The following is an 18,294-nucleotide window of genomic DNA, read 5'->3' on the forward strand; positions in this document are numbered from 1 at the left end:
CCTCTGCTCAGCTAGAAAGGCATGTTTCTGGAGTGAGTTATTACTGGGCACAGGAGTGACCATAATAGTGATAAAATAATCATTTTGTCAATAGCTTAATCCAGTTCCTATTCATTATAAGGCAAGATAGTTTAGAATTGAACTTGTTGAGAATCTGTTTGAATACTTTGGTTTCTAAAGGCAAACGCTAAAGCCAAAGGAGTTTGGAGTCCTGTACACAAGTCTAAAAATCCAACTATGTTAAAACCAACTGCAAAAGCACAGAATGATATTTTGCAAAAGGAAGTGTGTTGAGAAGGGAGGACTTGGAGGTTTTTACCTGTTTTGACTAGCGAAGAAACTAATGGTCCTATAGGCTGCATTCTGGAGTTATAGACTCTTGAAGGAGTGAAGGGAGGGAACTAATAGCTAGAGCAGTTGCCTGAAAGTCAGACTCTACCTGGAAGCGATGCCAGACTTAGAGGGCTCTCTGTGTAACCTCTGTTCAGGATCTAGTAGCAAGGATGATGACAGAGTCTGCAGCTGTCATGTGAAGAACTAAGGGGTAAATTTGTAGACACAGGGAACGTTTAGCCTGGATTATCAAGTTAGCAATCGTGAGATTAGGTGTTTTTGTTTCATATTGGTGGCCAAATGATTTATCTTTCAGGTTTATGCCCCAGGATCTCTTCTGAGGACTGGAGGATTAATGAATCTGTGCTTATGAAATGACACATAGACAGACAGTGGCATATTCCCAGCTGGGTCCACCCAAAGTCCTCCCATCCTATGGAACTGACACTGAAATCTTTCTGGGTTCCTTTTTGGAACATTTTGAGACAGAAAGCATGAAATCCCTTTCTTGAAGTCAGGAGTCATGACAGGTTTGTGTCCTTTCAGTGATAAGGATCCAGGCGGCCTTCTGCTTTTACCTGAGAGAAACGACCTGACTGACATGAACATCAGTGAAGTCCTGGCAGTCATGAACACTCTCTTCTCTGTTGCTGCGCGAGAGGTACCTGGTGGCTGTCATCTGTTTTCTTTGCCTCATGCTTTTTGGGAGCACATGATAATGGCAGTCACTCGTACGTTTCTTTTTGGCTTCATTTACAGCATGAATGTGCTTCGTTGCTTGACCATCGCAAATGAACACAAAGGTTTCCCAGCCAGCCTCTGCAGTTGAGTGAGGGGATATGTACTGTTCTTGGTAGTCAGCAATCAATAAAAACACATGAATACTTCTGTTCAAAAAGAGGAATAGATTTCTACTAAGCCCCCTTGTGGCATCAGTCAATGAGCCCAGGACATAGTTATGTGTTAGTGGTGTGAATTTTATGGATAACTATTTTGATTTTTTTAAAATTAAGATTTCCTAACAATTTCACAGATGAATCAAATCTGAAAATATATTTTCTTTTTCTTATACTAATGATATTTTTAAATTTTTGCTTTACTTTTTTTTAACAGGAAGGATTTTGTTTCTCAAAATGTAGTTCATGCTCCAACTGGATCAGAGTCACCTGGGATATTTGACAGAAGTTTGGATTTCTAGGTCTCACCCCAAACTAATGATTTAGAATCTCTAGGGGTAGAGTTTAAGAATCTGCATTTTTAATTCCCAAGAGATTCTGAAGTGATAGCACTCTGTACTGGGGACCAAGAACTCCCTCTTTGGACTAAATATGGGAACCAGAGAGTTAGAGGACATATTATGCTGGGAGAGTCCAAACCACACCCTTGAGGTACTTAATGTTATGGACTTCAAGATAACTTATCTTCTATCTTATGACTGAACTTAGTGTCTTTGAACTTCTTATGTTTTTGCTAGTGCTTTACTGTCTTCAAGTTACTGTTGGAGCCATGGTTTCATTCATTCCCAGCTGCCTGGAGTGATAGGCCAGCCAGAAAGTATCCCTTATTCACTTATAGAGACCTTAGGATACTTGCAGTCTGACTAGGTTATCATTAGCCAAGGTCACACACCACCATGTAGACCTAGAATTAATTTAAATCCAGGGTTGAGGGTTCACTATGATGTGTATAGTCTTAAAGATAACATGGACTTTATAAGCCTTAACTTTATTTTTGATTAGTGCTCTATTTTTTCACTGTCACATTAATATTTTTGTAAGTATTTTCTGCTCTCTGGCTTATTTCCAGACTCTTCTGCCCATCTCTGAGTTTTCTTAAAAATATCACTCTATCTGAAGCTGTAGTGAGCTGTGATCATGCCACTGCATGGATGTCAGTATGAGACTCTGTCTCAAAAAATCTCACTCCAATCTCTGCTCATCAGCATTTGCTCTCTGCCCTAGTTAACCACGGCTCACTCTGTTCTTATCTCTGTCTTTATTTCTGCCACATCCACACTTTTCCTTGCTTCTGGAGCTCATATAAATTTTACCTGTCAGACCTCTGAAGCCTTATCTAAGCTCTTGCCCTCAACAGTCTTTCTTCTACAGTCACATCATCAGTGCCACATGGCAGAAGACTTTAGTGTTCTCACCTGGTTTCCATAGATGTTAACTCTGCCTGCTATGTGAGGAGTTGGTAGATGCTGGAGCCAGGACCAAAACCCAGGCCCTTCGATTTTGAGTCTTACCCTCTTTCTGCTGGGTCAGGGTTGCCATGAGGTGTACATGGAGAAGTGCGATAGTATTTGTCTAAGAAAATTTCCATTATCATGTGCCATTTGGAGTGCAAATAAGTGCCCTTCCCTTTCACTTACCTCTGACACAAAAGAAGTTATAGATGTTATTGAACCTCCTTGTCAGAGATCATTGCAGCTATTACCATGTTTCCCCTAATTATTTTTCAATAAAAACATTTATAGTTATACTAGAGCTAGGTTAGGAAAAAAGTGTAAAAGTGGTTAGGAATGTACCTAATCTGAAATTTTCTTTATAAGTTAAATGTTAATTTAACAAATATCCGTTGAACGCCTTCTGTGTGTGTGGCCCTTTGCTAGGCACAGGGGATACAGGGATAAAGAGCACAGTTTTGAGGAACAGACAGGCTATAATCAGGCAGTTCTAACAATGCATCAAGGACTGTCAAAGAAGTGAGCACAGGCTCCTGAAGAATATAGAAGCACATACCTAACCCTACCCAGTAGAGTTGGGGAGTGGAGCTGGTAAAAGGCTTTCTGGAGAAGGTGGTCCTGGAACTCAGTCCAAGACTAAGCAGAGAAGAGGAAGGATGCATTCCAGGTAGAGGCAGCAGCTTGTGGAAAAGGCCCGTGACAAGATGGGGAGGAACAGGTATTTGAGGGGAATGATAATGGAGAGACTTTGAACATTGCTTTATTCAGGGTTCTAGTAGGACCCTAGGTGATGAGATCTGATTGCATACTCAGGAAATGAGTCAATACTGGAGATTGTGCAATCAGTAATGGACAGGTGATAGTTGTCACCATATCACCTGCTGTGACTGTCGATGGTATCATATCTTGGGGGACAATTACAGAGAAGGGGCAGCCAGGAGAGTAGGAAGGGAGTGGAAGGAAAAAATTCAGGGAAGACAGAAGCAGAGGGAGGAGAGAGGAATAGTGGTCAGCAGACCCTCAAAGGCAAAGTGGAAAGGCTTTTAACTGATGCCTTAGAGGGATGCTATCAATGGAAGCAGTAGAATAGGAAGAAGGGGAAAAGCAAAACTGAGCAGGTGTAGGCAGCTTTTTATATGAGATACACAAACACAATAGTATGTGTGAATGGACTTCTTAAACAACTTTCTCTTTTAGGACTAGTTATTACCAGTATCTTTGAGGTTTAGTCCTCACCCCACCCTCACCCACATGCCCTCCATGGTCATCCTCTTCTTCAAATACATGCTCCTCCCCATCTCATCACTGTTTCTTTTCTATGAGCTGCTGCCTCATCCTCCTTGCCAGAGGTAACCACCATTCTGAAGTTTGGCCTCATTATTTCCTTTTCTTCTTTCTTGTTATCCCTATACAGCATGTTCATTTTGCCTTGTTTTGACCTTTAACGGAATCATACTATACAGTCTTAAGTGGCATGTTTTTTTTCACTCAACAGTGTTTTTGAGATTCATCCATGTTAGTATATATGCTACAGTTTTCAGTGGTGCACATCATTCACTTTATGAGCATTGCACAATGTGTCTACTTTACTTTGAAGAAATAGTTTGGTTGGCTCCAGTTAATTCCATGCTGATATGAATATACCTTGTTGTCTTGTGTGCAAGAGTTTGTCTCTAGAGGTCAGATGACTCTTCAAAGAAACTCCTGAGAGCAGAGATGACAGAGAGCCATTGAAGGATGAATTATTATTATTATTTTTTAAGGTGGGAGAGATTTGATTGAAGGCTCAGGGGAAAGAATCAGAGAAAGAAAAGATTTAAAGATGTGAGAGAAAGAAAAGATACGTGGGGGTAGGTTCCTGGGGTGACAGAAGATGTCATATGGAGTAAAACCATTTGTAAAGATTCTGGAAAGCTGGAGCCAAGAGAGGAACTTTCATAATACCATCTTTCTTGGTCACTTCTGGGTTGAAAGCTGTTTCATGGCTATTCCCCATAGTCATAGTATTTTTTGGCCTGTGCCCACTGCTGCTTTAGAGAATGCCCTTGACTCTGTTCTGTGAGTGGTCTTGTGAATACTTTCTGTTTGGTTCCTTTCTTGTAGTGTGAGCTGTTGATGTTCAGTGGGACCCAAGGGGAGGTCAGCTCTGTGCTCTTCTCCCTGTTCTGGTCTGTCCAAGGCAGCCTGCTTTCCTGGTGCTACCTGCAGTTGAAGAGCACAGATTCTGGAGCCAAAGATCTTGCCGTGGACCTTCTTGAAAAGTGTGAGTTTCAATACAAAATCCATGAAAACAGATAGGTGTTTGGGTTTCGACTCTGTGTATATATTCTGTCCCTTAGGATCTTAGCTTTGAGCATGCATATACTTTGCTTTCCTTTATTACAGTTCAGATCTTTATGTTGTTGTTGTTTTCTTCTTAAAATAAAATTCTATAATATGTCTTTTTGCCCAGTTTCCTGTCTGAATGTGGTAGTATGCCTGAGTATTTTTATTGTAGAACTAGATCATTTTACAGCCTAAGCATTGTGTTTGTGATCATATAGCACTCTTAGATGATGTATCACTCTTCAAGGCAATCTATCTTCCCTGTTTTAATCAGGCCATCCAAAAACGAAAGTCTTGAACTTTTAAAATCTAAGGTGTGACTTTTGCTGATTGCTGAGAATACTCAGATTTGTGTTCTGTAAACCTACAGAAAATTTTATGAAACCTAGCAGGTTCTGAGAAATCATATGTGGAAAATTCAGTACCATCAAATTTGGTCCCAGCAGTTGTGACAAAAATGCTTACAGTATTGGGTCCTGCCACCTAGAGCTTGGCCTGTGGGATTGGTGCACCAAGTGCATGGGTCTATTGTAAACAAAAGGAAAAGGAGAGTCTGACAAGCCAGTTGGTCAGCCATTTAACTTCACTTGTAAAGATGATATCTCTACTTCATTGAAAAGTAGCAAAGACAAAAATATCACTCACTGTAAGAGTGACCTTTTATTGCTTTTCCCTCCCAGAGGAACACATTAGGATGGCACTTTCTGGTTTCTTGGTCATTCTGTTGTGGAATCTCCTCCACAGTTTCTGTGACCATCTTCATCTTTTCCCTTGGGGATAACTACACATGATGTTTCTACTACATAAAATATTAACTATTTTATTTATGTTTTGGTAGATGTGGGACAGTTTCTGGCAAGCATGAGAGTGATTTTGGAATCCCTTTTATCACAGTATAGTGGAAAAACTATAGTAGAAAGATTGTGTAATTCGGTGTTTTCAATGGCATCTCGTCAACTGGTAAGAAAAAAATGGCAGCTATTTGTAATGAGCAGAGAGGGGTTGGAGATCTGCATCCCTAAGCAGAGTCTGAGATGGATGCTAAGTACTTTGTCCATCTTTCTTTAGGTCATCTTCCTGCTGGACTTTTGCATTTTAGACATTTCACACTGTACACTCTTGAGAGAATTCAGTGCCCTCACAGAGCTGTTGAAGAAGCTCTGCAGTGACCCTGAAGGAGGGCCAAATAAGGTAACTCGGGTTGGTACTTAAGCTTGCTTTATGTTCTCTATTAGGAGTGATGTGACCATACTTAACGAAGCATGCTACTGACTGTAGAGAGATGCAAATAGATTGCCTCTAGAAGACCTCCTTTATCAGTGGTCTTACCAACAAGAATAAATGCCAGTTCATTTTCATTTGGTATGGTCAGCATTAGAAAGGAGATACACAGGAGTTGTATATAGATTAATCTCATCATTTTATAGTTTATGAAGTTATTTAAAAACCATGTAAGTAGATAACCAGATTGATGTTTAAAAGGGAAAATGTATGTTGAAAGGCAAATAAGAAGATTTGATATTTAAAAGAACTTTCTTCCTTACTTAATTTTGCAGTACACAAAGTTTTTTCACAGCTTTACTTAAGTTTTACAACAACCCTGTGGCAGTGGAAAGGGCATTTATATTTAATAAGTAGAAAAGCAAAGACTCAAAGAAAGGGAGGGCGCAGGGGGAAGAAGGTAGAGTGAGCTCAGCTTTGCCAAGGTTCCAAGTAGGAATGTGAGGTCTTTAAAGTCCTAATTCAGTGCTTTTTCCACTGGAATTCATGCTAATGATTCATATAATGATTTGTAAGAAATAGTTCTGTTATGGTTAAAAGTTTAAAGATAAAATCTGGTCGCAGAATTCCTATAGTGTAATAAAAGCACATGTCTACCCTGCTGAAGATGGATGTGTGTTGATCTGTGTGTGGAGATGACAATGTCAAGTTATGTCTTTTGGCCTGGGTCTGTGCAATGGTTGTGCAGTGCTGTCAAAGCCCGTCTGCCTGGATCAGATAGAGAGGCTACCACATGTGGCTGGGTGTTGAGTGATGAGAACCCTTTTTTCTCCCAACTTATTTCTTTGTATAGCTGGATGTTGAGACTTGGCAACAGGAACAGCCTGTGGTTTTACATACATGGACTAAAGAGTCTGCCCACAACTATGAAAATAATTGCCATGAGGTGTCTGTTTTTGTTAGCCCTGGGGCAACCTATTTTGAGGTAGAATTTGATGAGAGGTGTGAAACTGAAAAAAGGTAAGACCTACATGTTCCTTCTCCCCCAAGCAATAATGGATCAAAGATGAGAAAAGGAAAGTAATAGAGATTATGCCCTCACAGGTATGATTATCTGGAATTTACTGACGCTAGAGGTGGGAAAACACGCTATGACACAAAAGTTGGCACTGATAAATGGCCCAAGGTGAGAGGAGATGAAATACCTACTTCTACACCAATTATTTTCCTTTCGTCAGCCCTCAGTATATAGGTTATTGTCTCTGGCAATATAGGTTATTGTCTCTGAAGGGAAGCATTTATATTATACTCTTGTTAAAAAGAAAGGTTTACATCAGAGTTTGACAAGCTACAACCTGTTACCTATTTTGTAAATAAAAATTTTTTGGAACACAGCCACACAAGTTTGTTTATGTATTATTTATAGCTGCTTTGGCATTGCAGCAGCAGAGCTGAGTAATCAAAGCAGAGACTATGTGGCCCACAAAGCCTAAAATATTTACTATCTGGTTCTCTGCAGGAAAAGTTTGCCAGCACCTGGTTTATATCAGGGTTGTCCAGAGTAAATAAGGAGCTTTCATTCCTAGCAAGAAAGGACTGGTAGGTCCAGGAGGATGACCCAGACCATGGTGGAAAAAGCCAGGAGTCCACCTTACAGTTAAATTTGCTTGGTCTCTTGGACTGGAGTTTAAGTATTACCTCAGACTGTTTTCCTTCTCTATGCTGCCAGTGGTCTTTGTGGGAGGAAAGAAATGAGCAGGTGTGATCACTGACTGAGAAAGTGTTGGGCAGATGATCCTCTAAGATTTAGAATGCTGAGTAGCAGTTTTCTACCAATTCTTCTTCATGAGATGCACTTGTTTGCCACCACTTTGTACTTTTCTCTTTAGTAGTTTTGGATGTGTGGAAACCAAGACCAATTTTAAATATAAATGTTTTATCCGGGCTCGGTGGCTCAGCCTGTAATCCCGTGCCTTTGGGAGGCTGAGGTGAGTGGATTGCCTGAGCCCGTGGGTTCGAGACCCGCCTGGGCAGCGAGACCTCATCTCTACAATAAATCAAAAAATCAGCCAGGCGTGGTAGGTAGCACATGCCTGTAATTCTGGCTACTCGGAAGGTTGAGGCGGAAGGATCGCCGGAGCCCAGCATGTCGAGGCTGTGGTGGCCGGGAGCGGCCACTGCACTCCAGTCTGAGTGACAGAGTGACACTCCAACTCAAAAAAAAGTATAAATGTTTTTAGTCAGAAAGATGATGCTTATTACTGTAATGCTTCCTCCTCCAATCTGTTTGACCACATGACTTTTGTTTGTCTCTAGAAAGTGACCTTTAAGGCTGGTCCTCGGCTACAATTCCTCTTTCACTCTGACAGTAGTAACAATGAGTGGGGCTACAAATTCACTGTCACTGCCTATGGCCTGCCTGATGTTGCTGTGTCTTGGGGGCTAGATTTACAACTCCTTGTCTCTCGGCTGATGGGCCGCTTTGCTTCCCAGTGCATGGCACTCAAGTCTACATGTCGTAAGTCCACATCCCTGTTCCTTCCCTTCCCTTTACAACCATGGTGGAGGGCAAGGTTCATACTTGCTCTCTTGTAAGCGTTCTCCACATAATGGTGGAGCAAGGTGTTGATAATATTCCTTTTCAGTGTCCTTTAAACCAAACTAGATTAAAATGTCCACTTGACACCATTATCATGAAGTTTCTTGATTCACACTTTGGAACACATCACAAGGGATGCTGTGGATTCCCTGTCCATGGAGGAAAAGTGAGGGAGGGAGCTGGATTTTTTTAGTGGTAGGTCATCATGTTTTTGTAAGTAGATTTAGGTATAGTCCAACCAGAAATATATAATAAATTAATTGAATATCCTTTAAATATGTGAATATTTATGTAAATATATGTAGATCTTTGAATATGGGTTTTGTCTAAACATGATTTGGTCAATTTAGTTATTAAATTTTCCCCAGGAGGTAGCTCATACCTGTAATCTCAGCACTTTGGGAGGCTGAGGTGGGAGACTTGCTTGAGCCCAGGAGTTTGAGACTAGCCTAGACAACATAGTGAGACATTGTCTCTATAAAAAAATTTAAAAAATTAAATGAGTGTGGTGGTGTGCACCTGAGTCCCAGGTACTAGGGAGGCTGAGACGGAAGGATTACCTGAGCCCAGGAGGTTGAGGCTGAGGTGAGTTGTGATGGTACCATTGCATTCTAGCCTGGACAACAGAGTGAGACTCATAACTCAAAAAAAAAAAAAAAAAAAAAGGTATTCCCAAGCACAAGAATTATAGAATAAAACTGTCTAATGTATTTTATTTCTTTATTATTTCTAGAGTTTTTTCCAATTGTAAAATTAAATATCATAGAAGTCATTACATAATGAAGAAAAATCAAAGAAAAATAGAGTTTTCCTTAATCCTAACATTCAGAGATCACTCATTTTTTTCTTATTTCTCAAGAATGAAAGAATGAAAAAGATAACTATTTTAAGATTTGTATTTATTTCCACCTACTCTTTTTTTTTTTTTTGAGTGGAAGTCTCACTGTTGCCCAGGCTAGAGTGCAGTGGCACAATCACGGCTCAGGCTCAAGTGATCTCCCCTGCCTTAGTCTCCTGAGTAGCTACCACTCTAGGCACACGCCACCATGCCTGACTACTTTTTAAATTTTTTGTAGCAAAAAGGCCTCACTGTGTTGCCCAGACTGGTCTCAAACTCCTGGGCTCAAGCAATCCTCCCACCTCGGCTTCCCACCACCCAGTCTTTTTTCTATGCCTATTTTAAACACATCTATGGTGGGTATCTATTATTTTTTACAAGATTAAGTTTACAGCTTGTGAATGTTTTCTCGTAATTACATATTCCTGAATGGCCTCCTGTTATACTCTAGAAATGGTTCACATTCTATTTTCAGCTTACTATGCAGGTTAATCATTTCAAAGGTACCTTGTAACTGAAGCCGTTCCACAGCAGCATTTCAGGACTTACTGGTTTAGATTAATCTGTGATATGTGCTTATAAAGTATCACAATTACATACTGGTATATGTGAGTGAATTTTCTCCAAGTTTGTTTTTTGTTTTTGTTTTTTTTAGCCTTTGTCATTTTAAAGATTCTTAGTGTATTAAAGAAAAAATAGAACTCTAGCTCGAGCATGGTGGCTCTGCCCCATAATCCCAGCACTTTGGGAAGCTGAGGTGAGAGGATCACTTGAGGCTAGGAGTTTGAGACCAGCCTGGGAAACATAGTGAGAGCCACTCTTTACCAAAAAAAAAAAAAAAAAAAAAATTCGCCAGCAGTGGTGGCATGTACCTATAATCTCAGGTACTCAGGAGACTGAGATGGAAGGATCACTTGAGCCCAGGAGGTTGAGGCTATAATGAGCTCTATTCACAGCACTGCACTCCAGACTGGACAACAGAATTTTAATTCCTAAAACAGAGTTTAAGAAAAAACAGAAAAAGAGAAAGAAAAGGCCAGGCACGGTGGCTCATGCCTGCAATTGCAGCACTTTGGGAGACTGAGGCAAGATGATTGATTGACCCTAGGAGTTGGAGACCATCATTCTGGGCAACATAGCAAGACCTCATCTCTGCAAAAAAATTTAAAACTTGGCTGGGCGCAGTGGCATGGGGCCTGTAGTCCCAGCTACGTGGGAGGCTGAGACAGAAGGATGACCTGAGCCCAGGTGGTCGAGGCTACAGTGAGCAGTGATTGTGCCACTGCATTCCAGCCTGGGCGACAGAGTGAGTCTCTGCAAAAAAAGAGAAAGAAAAAATAGAACTCTTAACAGCCTTCTTCTCTTTCCAGAGTTAGGAAGTAACATGGCAATACCTCAGGCAAAAATGGCATTAGTCCTAAACTCTCCCCTGTGGAAACCTGTCTTCAGGCATCAAATTTGTCCAGAGTTGGAATTAGAAGCAAACTGGCCCACTCACTTACACCAGGATAACAAAGAGGTATTTACTCTTCTATTTTGTTTCTATTTGGAGTGGAAAATGTTTACCAGTATTTATTACTTTAAACTATAAACATGTATATTTGTATCTTATCACTCTCATTAAGCAGTTAAACTCTTCTCCTTGGGGGCAGAAACTATCCCTTGTTAATTTTTTATCCCCACTGTGTCCCTCAGGGGCAGTGCCCAACGAGTGTTAAAAAACATTGAATTTTAGCCAGGCGTGGTAGTGTACACCTGTAGTTCCAGCTACTTGGAAGGCTGAGGCGGAAGGATCGCCGGAGCCCATCAGGTCGAGGTTGCGGTGACCGGGAGCGGCCACTGCACTCCAGTCTGGGTGACAGAGTGAGCCTCCAACTCAAAAAAAAAAAACATTGAATTCATCTTTGGTGAATTATAGGAGGTGCTCAGTAAATCTCTCTTGGTGGAATTAACAAACAAAAAAATTGTGTGATTTCTAGGGCTCAGTGAGTCAGACTTCAGAGTCATGATTTGTGCTATGCCTTTTGTTTTCCTTGGAATTTTAACACATTATTTAGGTGCATAATATTTTGAAAACCAAACAAGGTTGTCCTCTGTATCTGTGTTTCATCTTTGCTTCCCTCTATTTCTGTTCTGCTACTTCCCTTCCCTCCCCTCACTTCACTCTGCCCCAGGCTATTTAGTGGTTAATTGCTGGATTCAGGGCTCTTCAGCTTCTGCTCTCCTTTAGCTCTCTGTTAAATCTGGCTCCTTCAAGACCCTCTCTTCTTGTGATTCCTTGCTAGTCAACTGTCTTCTCTTACATCTGAGTGCTCCATCTGCCTCCTTTCTTGACCTTTCTTATTCCTCCTTCTCTTAAGGGAGGGTTTATTCCGGCTTTCTCTCTTTCCCACAACCCACCAAGACAACATCCTCTCTATTCTACTTGTGGCAAGAATTCCTAAATACCAGTCTCCAGCCCTGGTTCTTTTTCTGGGCTCCAATTGCATATCTCCATCTTCCTGTCAGGTATTTCCATTTCAGTGTGACTCCCGTTGTTAACTCAGAAGTGTAAAACCAGAATGTCTCTTCCCATTAAGGACCACTCACTTCAGTGATTGTCATTGGGGGGATTGTCATTGTTCCCCCAGGCCTTAAGCTGCTGCCCCCTAGCATCATCCCCCTTTTCCATTCCTGTTCTCACCCATCCTGTCCAGTCAGCTGCAAGCCCTGTGGATTCTTCCTTGTGATGTTCATCTGTCCTTTCCTCTGTCTCCATCTTTATCCAGGCCCTCATTTTGTACCTGCATCATGACATTGGTACCTACCAAGTTTTTTGAATCACTGCATTATCTTGTCATTCCACTGCCAAGCACCATTAATGGCTCCCCATTACCCACAGGGTGAAGTCTAACTCCTCAGTGTGACAGTCAAGGCTCTCTGCAGTCTTCTTTCACCTTACCTATCTGACTCTAGTTCCCACCACTCCCCAGCTGAGACTTCAGGCCAGGTCAGTCTCCCCACTGACTCGTAACCTCTGCTAATGGTTATGTTCCTCAAGGCCAGACCTGTCTATCCTTCAGGGACCAGCCCAAAGCCCATATCCTTCTGGAGGCTTTTCTGAATTACTTTAACCCGCTAGGATCTCTGTCCTTCAAATTCTCAGCACTGGGTGTCCCTCCTAGGCATTTGGCACTTGATAATCTTTTGCTTTATGGTACTGCTAATTTAATGCTTTTAATGTTTTATTTATGCTTACTTTTTAAAAAAACTTATATATTTGTCTGGTCTTTCTAAAATAGATTAATATTTCCTGAGAGTATGTACCATGTTTTATACTTCTGCTTTGGCCTAGCAGTTGCTCAGTAAATTTTATTTTTTGAATGAATGTGTTAAGCATGTTGGGTTTTGTGTTTTTTTTTATTTTCAGGTTAAGAACATTCCTGACGATCCCTGCCGCCATTTTCTTCTTGATTTTGCCCAGTCAGAGCCTGCTCAGAACTTCTGTGGGCCATATTCAGAATTTTTCAAAGGATTCATACAGGCATGTAGAAAACAGGCCCCAAAGACAGATATAGTTGCTGGTTCCACTATTGATCAAGCTGTGAACGCCACCTTTGCTGCTCTGGTGTATCGCACTCCAGATTTATATGAGAAGCTGCAAAAATATGGTAACTTTATTACAGGGAATGTTTTTGATCTGAAGGCTAATTGCTAAGTTTTAAGGAAGCCTATCTTAAGTGAAAATTTTAAAATATTTTAAAATATAAACACATCTCTACAACTGTAAATATCTTGTTAGTCTACTTTGCCTAGCAAAAGATTCTTGGCCAATTTGGGTAATGTAATATGTGGCAAGTAGAACCAGCAGATAATATGTCTTTATCCAAAATTCTCATGGAAAACTGCCAAGAAATTTAATGGAAAGAAACCTTAATTTGAATCATAGTGCCAGCTCAAAAATTTAGAAGTTGTACAGCTTTAGGTTAATCAGATAGCTTTACTGCACCTCAGTTTCTATCTAAAATCGATTTAAAGATGATCAGCTCTAACTTTATAAGAAATTCCAATAAAAACCACAGATGTTTAAGTAATTGAATGTGCTAATAACCAAGGAGGAAAATGTAGGTATTAACTCGTATCTTTAGCTAGCTTGCAGCTTCTTTTTGCATCATGCCAGCTAGGCTTCCTTTGCTGATAACCTGATCTTCACATCTCTTTTCTTCATGTCCCCTTGGGATGCCATCTCTGTATTTCCTATATATGTAGGTTGTAGCCTAACAGGACCCACAGGAGGGAATACCTCTCTCTACACTCATACTTATTCAGGAGAAAAGCATTTCAAATCCTGTCAAAAGATGAGGTCTGGGTTTTTGCAAGTACTTGGTAGGTAGGGTGTATGTTCTTTTAACAGTGCAGGTGAAATAAGCAAGGATAGATAACTTCTTCCGAATTAGAGTAGGTGATTTACTATATTGTTGTTGTTATTATTAATTTTTGTTGTGAGTCGGAATCTACACTCTGTCACCCAGGCTAGGAATGCAATGGCATGCTCACAGCTGCCGCTGCCTCAACCTGCTGGGCTCAGGCGATCCTTCCACCCCAACCTTCCAAGTAGCTGTAATTACAGGTGTGTGCCACATGCCCGGCTGATTTTCTGATTTGTTGTAGAGATGAGGACTCGACAAGTTGCCCAGACTGGTCTTGGACACCTAGACTCAGGCAATCCTCTTGTCTCTGCCTCCCAAAGTGCTGGGATTACAGACGTGAGCCACCATGCCCAGCGTGTGTTATTATTACTGATATTATTACCCCTGCCACCTATGTTGCTGAGTCCTTTGGATCTCACATTGCAGAGTTTATTTCCTGATTGAATACTCCCTCAAATCTTTTATCTCCTTTAAAAAAGCTGCTTGAATAAATAAAACTGCTCTGAGACATGAGTGATTTATGGAAACAAGTGTCATATGAAAGAGTATCTCTCTGCTGATGAATTGGGTGGTAAGGTAACCTATGTGGTTTTGGTGGGGGGGGGAGAGTCAGTACATATTTATAATCAAATTATAGTAAGAAAGCTGGAAAACTTCTGTTACTTGAAGACATTTTCAGTAGAGAGAGAAAAACCTGTGGATTAAAAGCTGACAAACAGAAGACTTCCTGTCATGGGAAAGTTCCAATCATGTTCACATATCCGTTTGCAGTAAAGAAGCACACAATCAAATGTGGGAACTAGAAATATCTCACTATATATAGGTTGTCTTTAGAATGACTGCCATTGTTAGTTTGAAGGCGGCGTAGCTTGTCTCCTCCTTTCTTTCTGCTTCTGACTTTAAAAAAACAGATATCATATCTAAGGACTATGAGTTCTTTAAGACTGAGCTACTTTGAGAATGGTCTTTGTCTTAATTTGTTCGTCTCTGCCTAAAAAATTGGTTACCCTTTTAGAGTAGGAAGTAGGGGAGAAGTTTTTCAACTTTAATATTTAAGCTGTATGGGCAGAGATCTTGACTGTTTTTCTCAGCATTGTGTCCGGTATACAGCCCAGCACATTCTAGGGTTTCAGAAAATATTTACTGCATTTTACATTGATACAACAGAGAGCTTCACACTGTTCTAGTATGTTTTCTTTGGGGTTTTAGATGAAGAGAAGGAGCAGTCCTCATAGATCTTCCTTTAACATTTTTAAAAAATTAGTTTCCTAATTATAAAAATAGTACCCATTCCTTTAGAAACTAAACATTTTTGCCTATAGATCTACCTGGCCTTTTATCTAGGTATATTCTTATGTGTGTATATGTATAGGTGTGTGTTTATATATATATATGTATATCTCCATCCATGTTTTTAATATATATTTTCTTTTTAAATGAGATCATTTTGTTTATACTGTTTCATAACCTACTTTTCTTACATTTTGTTTATACTATTTCATAACCTACCTTTCTTAGTATACCATGAACTTTCTTCCATATCAATAATTACTTTTTACTCACTTTTAATATTTAAAAAATTTTACTTTTAGTATTTTTTGTATTTTGCTCACTTTTAAAAGTATTTCCATTTCAGAAATTATTAGTTTGAAAAAAGTTAATTTGAAGTAACACAGAGAACCCATATGGGTATTTGTGGTTTAATTGATGATTTTTTTTTCCCCAAGCCTGTTTTGCCACCCCCAATGTGTGGGTATCAGGAGGATTTTTTTTTTCTATACTTCAGCAGATTTGGCAGATACTTTGTGCTCAATGTTGCACTGGTGAGTTGTGTTACATGAATGTAATCTCTTCCTCTCTCCTTCTTTACCCAGTAAACAGTGGAGGTAAGATAGTCCTGAGTGAAGAGTTTACACAGGTTTATTCCTTGGCAGATGGGATTCGAATATGGATGGTAAGATTTTCCCTTGGATATACTTTTGATATAATTTAGGTTTTTCTACTATGATATGGAATTAAGATAAATACTCTTCTCAAGAATATAACTTTAGATTTTTTAAAATTAAGGTTTAGTGACATGAATAGATATAAAATAATTTAGAATCCTTGAGACTATAATTTGGGGATGTTGAATATATTCAGAGTAAACAGGATTCAACTGAGCCCTCCTTACCCCCTCAGTAATTGCAAAAATTGCTCTGTGGAACTCTGTAGTCTAGGAGGAAATATACTGCTCTAGATACCAGGTGACCAGAGACAGTTTTAGGTTGGGGACAGGCCTCTCAGGACCACATTGTAGAGAAATGGTTCTGCAGCATTGTTAGAGAAAGCACTAACCTGGAAGACCCAAATGTCTGTCAGTAAGAGGATGGACAAAAATTGTATGTTGTTATATAATACTGTGTCACAGTGTATATAATAATGTAATACTATATTACAATGACAGTGAAGGAAATAGAACTACTTGTATCCACATGGATGATTCACAGACTTGATGAGCAAAAACCAAACAAGCTGTAAAATAATGCATAAGTATATTGCTTACATAAGGTTTAACCACAAACCAAATCTATATGTTACAAATACAAACATAGTAAAATTATGCAAATTTATGAAAATGATAAATGCCAAATTCAGAATTGTTTTAGCTGGGCTCGGTGGCTCAGCCTGTAACCCTGCGCCTTGGGAGGCTGAGGTGAGTGGATTGCCTGAGCCCGCGGGTTCGAGACCCGCCTGGGCAACTTGGGGAGACCTCATCTCTACAATAAATAAAAAATTAGCCGGGTGTGGTAGCGCGCGCCTGTAGTTCCAGCTACTTGGAAGGCTGAGGTGGAAGGATTGCTGGGGCCCCAGCAGGTCGAGGCTGTGGTGACCGGGAGCAGCCACTGCACTCCAGTCTGGGCGACAGAGTGAGACTCCAACTCAAAAAAAAAAAAGAATTATTTTTATTTTGAGGGGGCATGGAGATGAGTACCTATATGTTAATATTATTATTCTTTTATATATTTACATGCATCTTAAATATTGTATAGTAATTAGGGGAAAAAATCTTTAAATAACTGGGCAGAGGGGAGATAATGAATGTGAGTGGTGATATTCCCTCCCCCCTTTTTTTTTTTTAAAAAAAGTATTGTTTATTTAGAAAGTAAATTAGAGACAGAGAGAGAGGAGATTCACATCCCCGAGGTAGGGGAGGGAAACAAAACCAAGGAACATGGCAGCCATAGCTCAAAGAGCCACATGGACATACCAGAGTTTAACACAGCAATGGTGACTGACCACTCGGAGTCAAATCCTTTTTTTTAGAGATGAGTGAGATCACGCCACATGACCCAGGCTGGTCTCAAACCCCTGGGCTCAGGCAGTCCTCTCACCTCCGCCTCCCAAAGTGCTGGGATTGCAGGCATGAACCACCGTGCCCAGCTGTGAGTGGTGATTGATCATGGAGTACTCTACAGTTCCTTGAGCCTACAGTGATCATGGAGTACTCTACAGTTACTTGAGCCTACGGTGTCTACCAAAGTGATACTGAATGTGAACTGATTGACATGCTCCAAGCATAGAGATCAAATTTTGGTTCTGGAGCAAACTGGTTTGGGGACCCTAGAAAGACTCATTTCTGTGGATCTCAGCTTCTTTAACTGCATTAGACAGGCTTTAGATAAAGCCCTCTTTAGTACTGTTGTTCTGAAATTGTTAAAATAATAAGGTCATGGTTACAAAGCACTCTTAATTAATGTGTATTTGAAAAGATGGTAATTTTGCAAATACACCTTTAGAGACAGCTTCAAAGTCTGAATGACTTCTAAGACAAACAAAAACAGCTAAGTCCTGTGTCCTCATTAGCTAGACAGTAACTGTAGAGTACTCCATGATCTCAATGCTGTGTGCTTTGGAAGTAGTTTGCTAAGGCTGCTCTTTCTAACCTACCTGGACAACGTAATTGTGTGGCTCAAATCCTCCCCCCAGTTAGAGATGAAGCAAAAGTCCTTGATGAACCTGGGGAACGAGACAGAAGAAAAACATGGTTCCGAGGCTGCTGAGGCAAACCCTGAGAGCCTGGGTGAGTGTGCCAACACCAGCTGTCATCACTGGGCCTTCTGCTTTCATTTCAGAGCCTAGAAAACCAGTGACCTGCTTTCTAGATTATCTTAGTTGAGAATGTGTTGATCAGGGAAAGTAATACAGGTGTGAAATGTAGTTTCCAAGAATGTTTCACAAATAAACAAAATGCCAGAGATGACTCATTGTTGATTGACATGCTCCAAGCATAGCATCTTTCTCTTTTTTTTTTTTTTGAGTTGGAGTCTCACTCTGTCGCCCAGACTGGAGTGCAGTGGCCGCTCCCGGCCACCACAGCCTCGACCTGGCATAGCATCTT

The 18,294-nt window shown here is 40.4% G+C and overlaps 1 protein-coding gene across 1 annotated transcript in view; it reads left to right on the top strand.

The window, feature by feature from the left end:
- The window catches only part of ZZEF1 (zinc finger ZZ-type and EF-hand domain containing 1), a 131,125-nt gene that overhangs the window by 55,401 nt on the left and 57,430 nt on the right, over window positions 1-18,294 (top strand). The window contains exons 18-28 of the mRNA XM_008060736.2: window positions 880-994; window positions 4,625-4,784; window positions 5,685-5,806; window positions 5,915-6,037; window positions 6,921-7,087; window positions 7,172-7,253; window positions 8,384-8,585; window positions 10,875-11,023; window positions 12,914-13,154; window positions 15,788-15,867; window positions 17,883-17,976. Of these exons, the coding sequence (XP_008058927.1) occupies window positions 880-994; window positions 4,625-4,784; window positions 5,685-5,806; window positions 5,915-6,037; window positions 6,921-7,087; window positions 7,172-7,253; window positions 8,384-8,585; window positions 10,875-11,023; window positions 12,914-13,154; window positions 15,788-15,867; window positions 17,883-17,976 (1,535 nt within the window). The remainder of the gene's footprint in view (window positions 1-879; window positions 995-4,624; window positions 4,785-5,684; window positions 5,807-5,914; window positions 6,038-6,920; window positions 7,088-7,171; window positions 7,254-8,383; window positions 8,586-10,874; window positions 11,024-12,913; window positions 13,155-15,787; window positions 15,868-17,882; window positions 17,977-18,294) is intronic.

The sequence above is a fragment of the Carlito syrichta genome, unplaced genomic scaffold (genome assembly GCF_000164805.1).
Source record: "Carlito syrichta isolate Samal-C Ts95f unplaced genomic scaffold, Tarsius_syrichta-2.0.1 Scaffold304713, whole genome shotgun sequence".
Taxonomy (NCBI): Eukaryota; Metazoa; Chordata; class Mammalia; order Primates; family Tarsiidae; genus Carlito; species Carlito syrichta.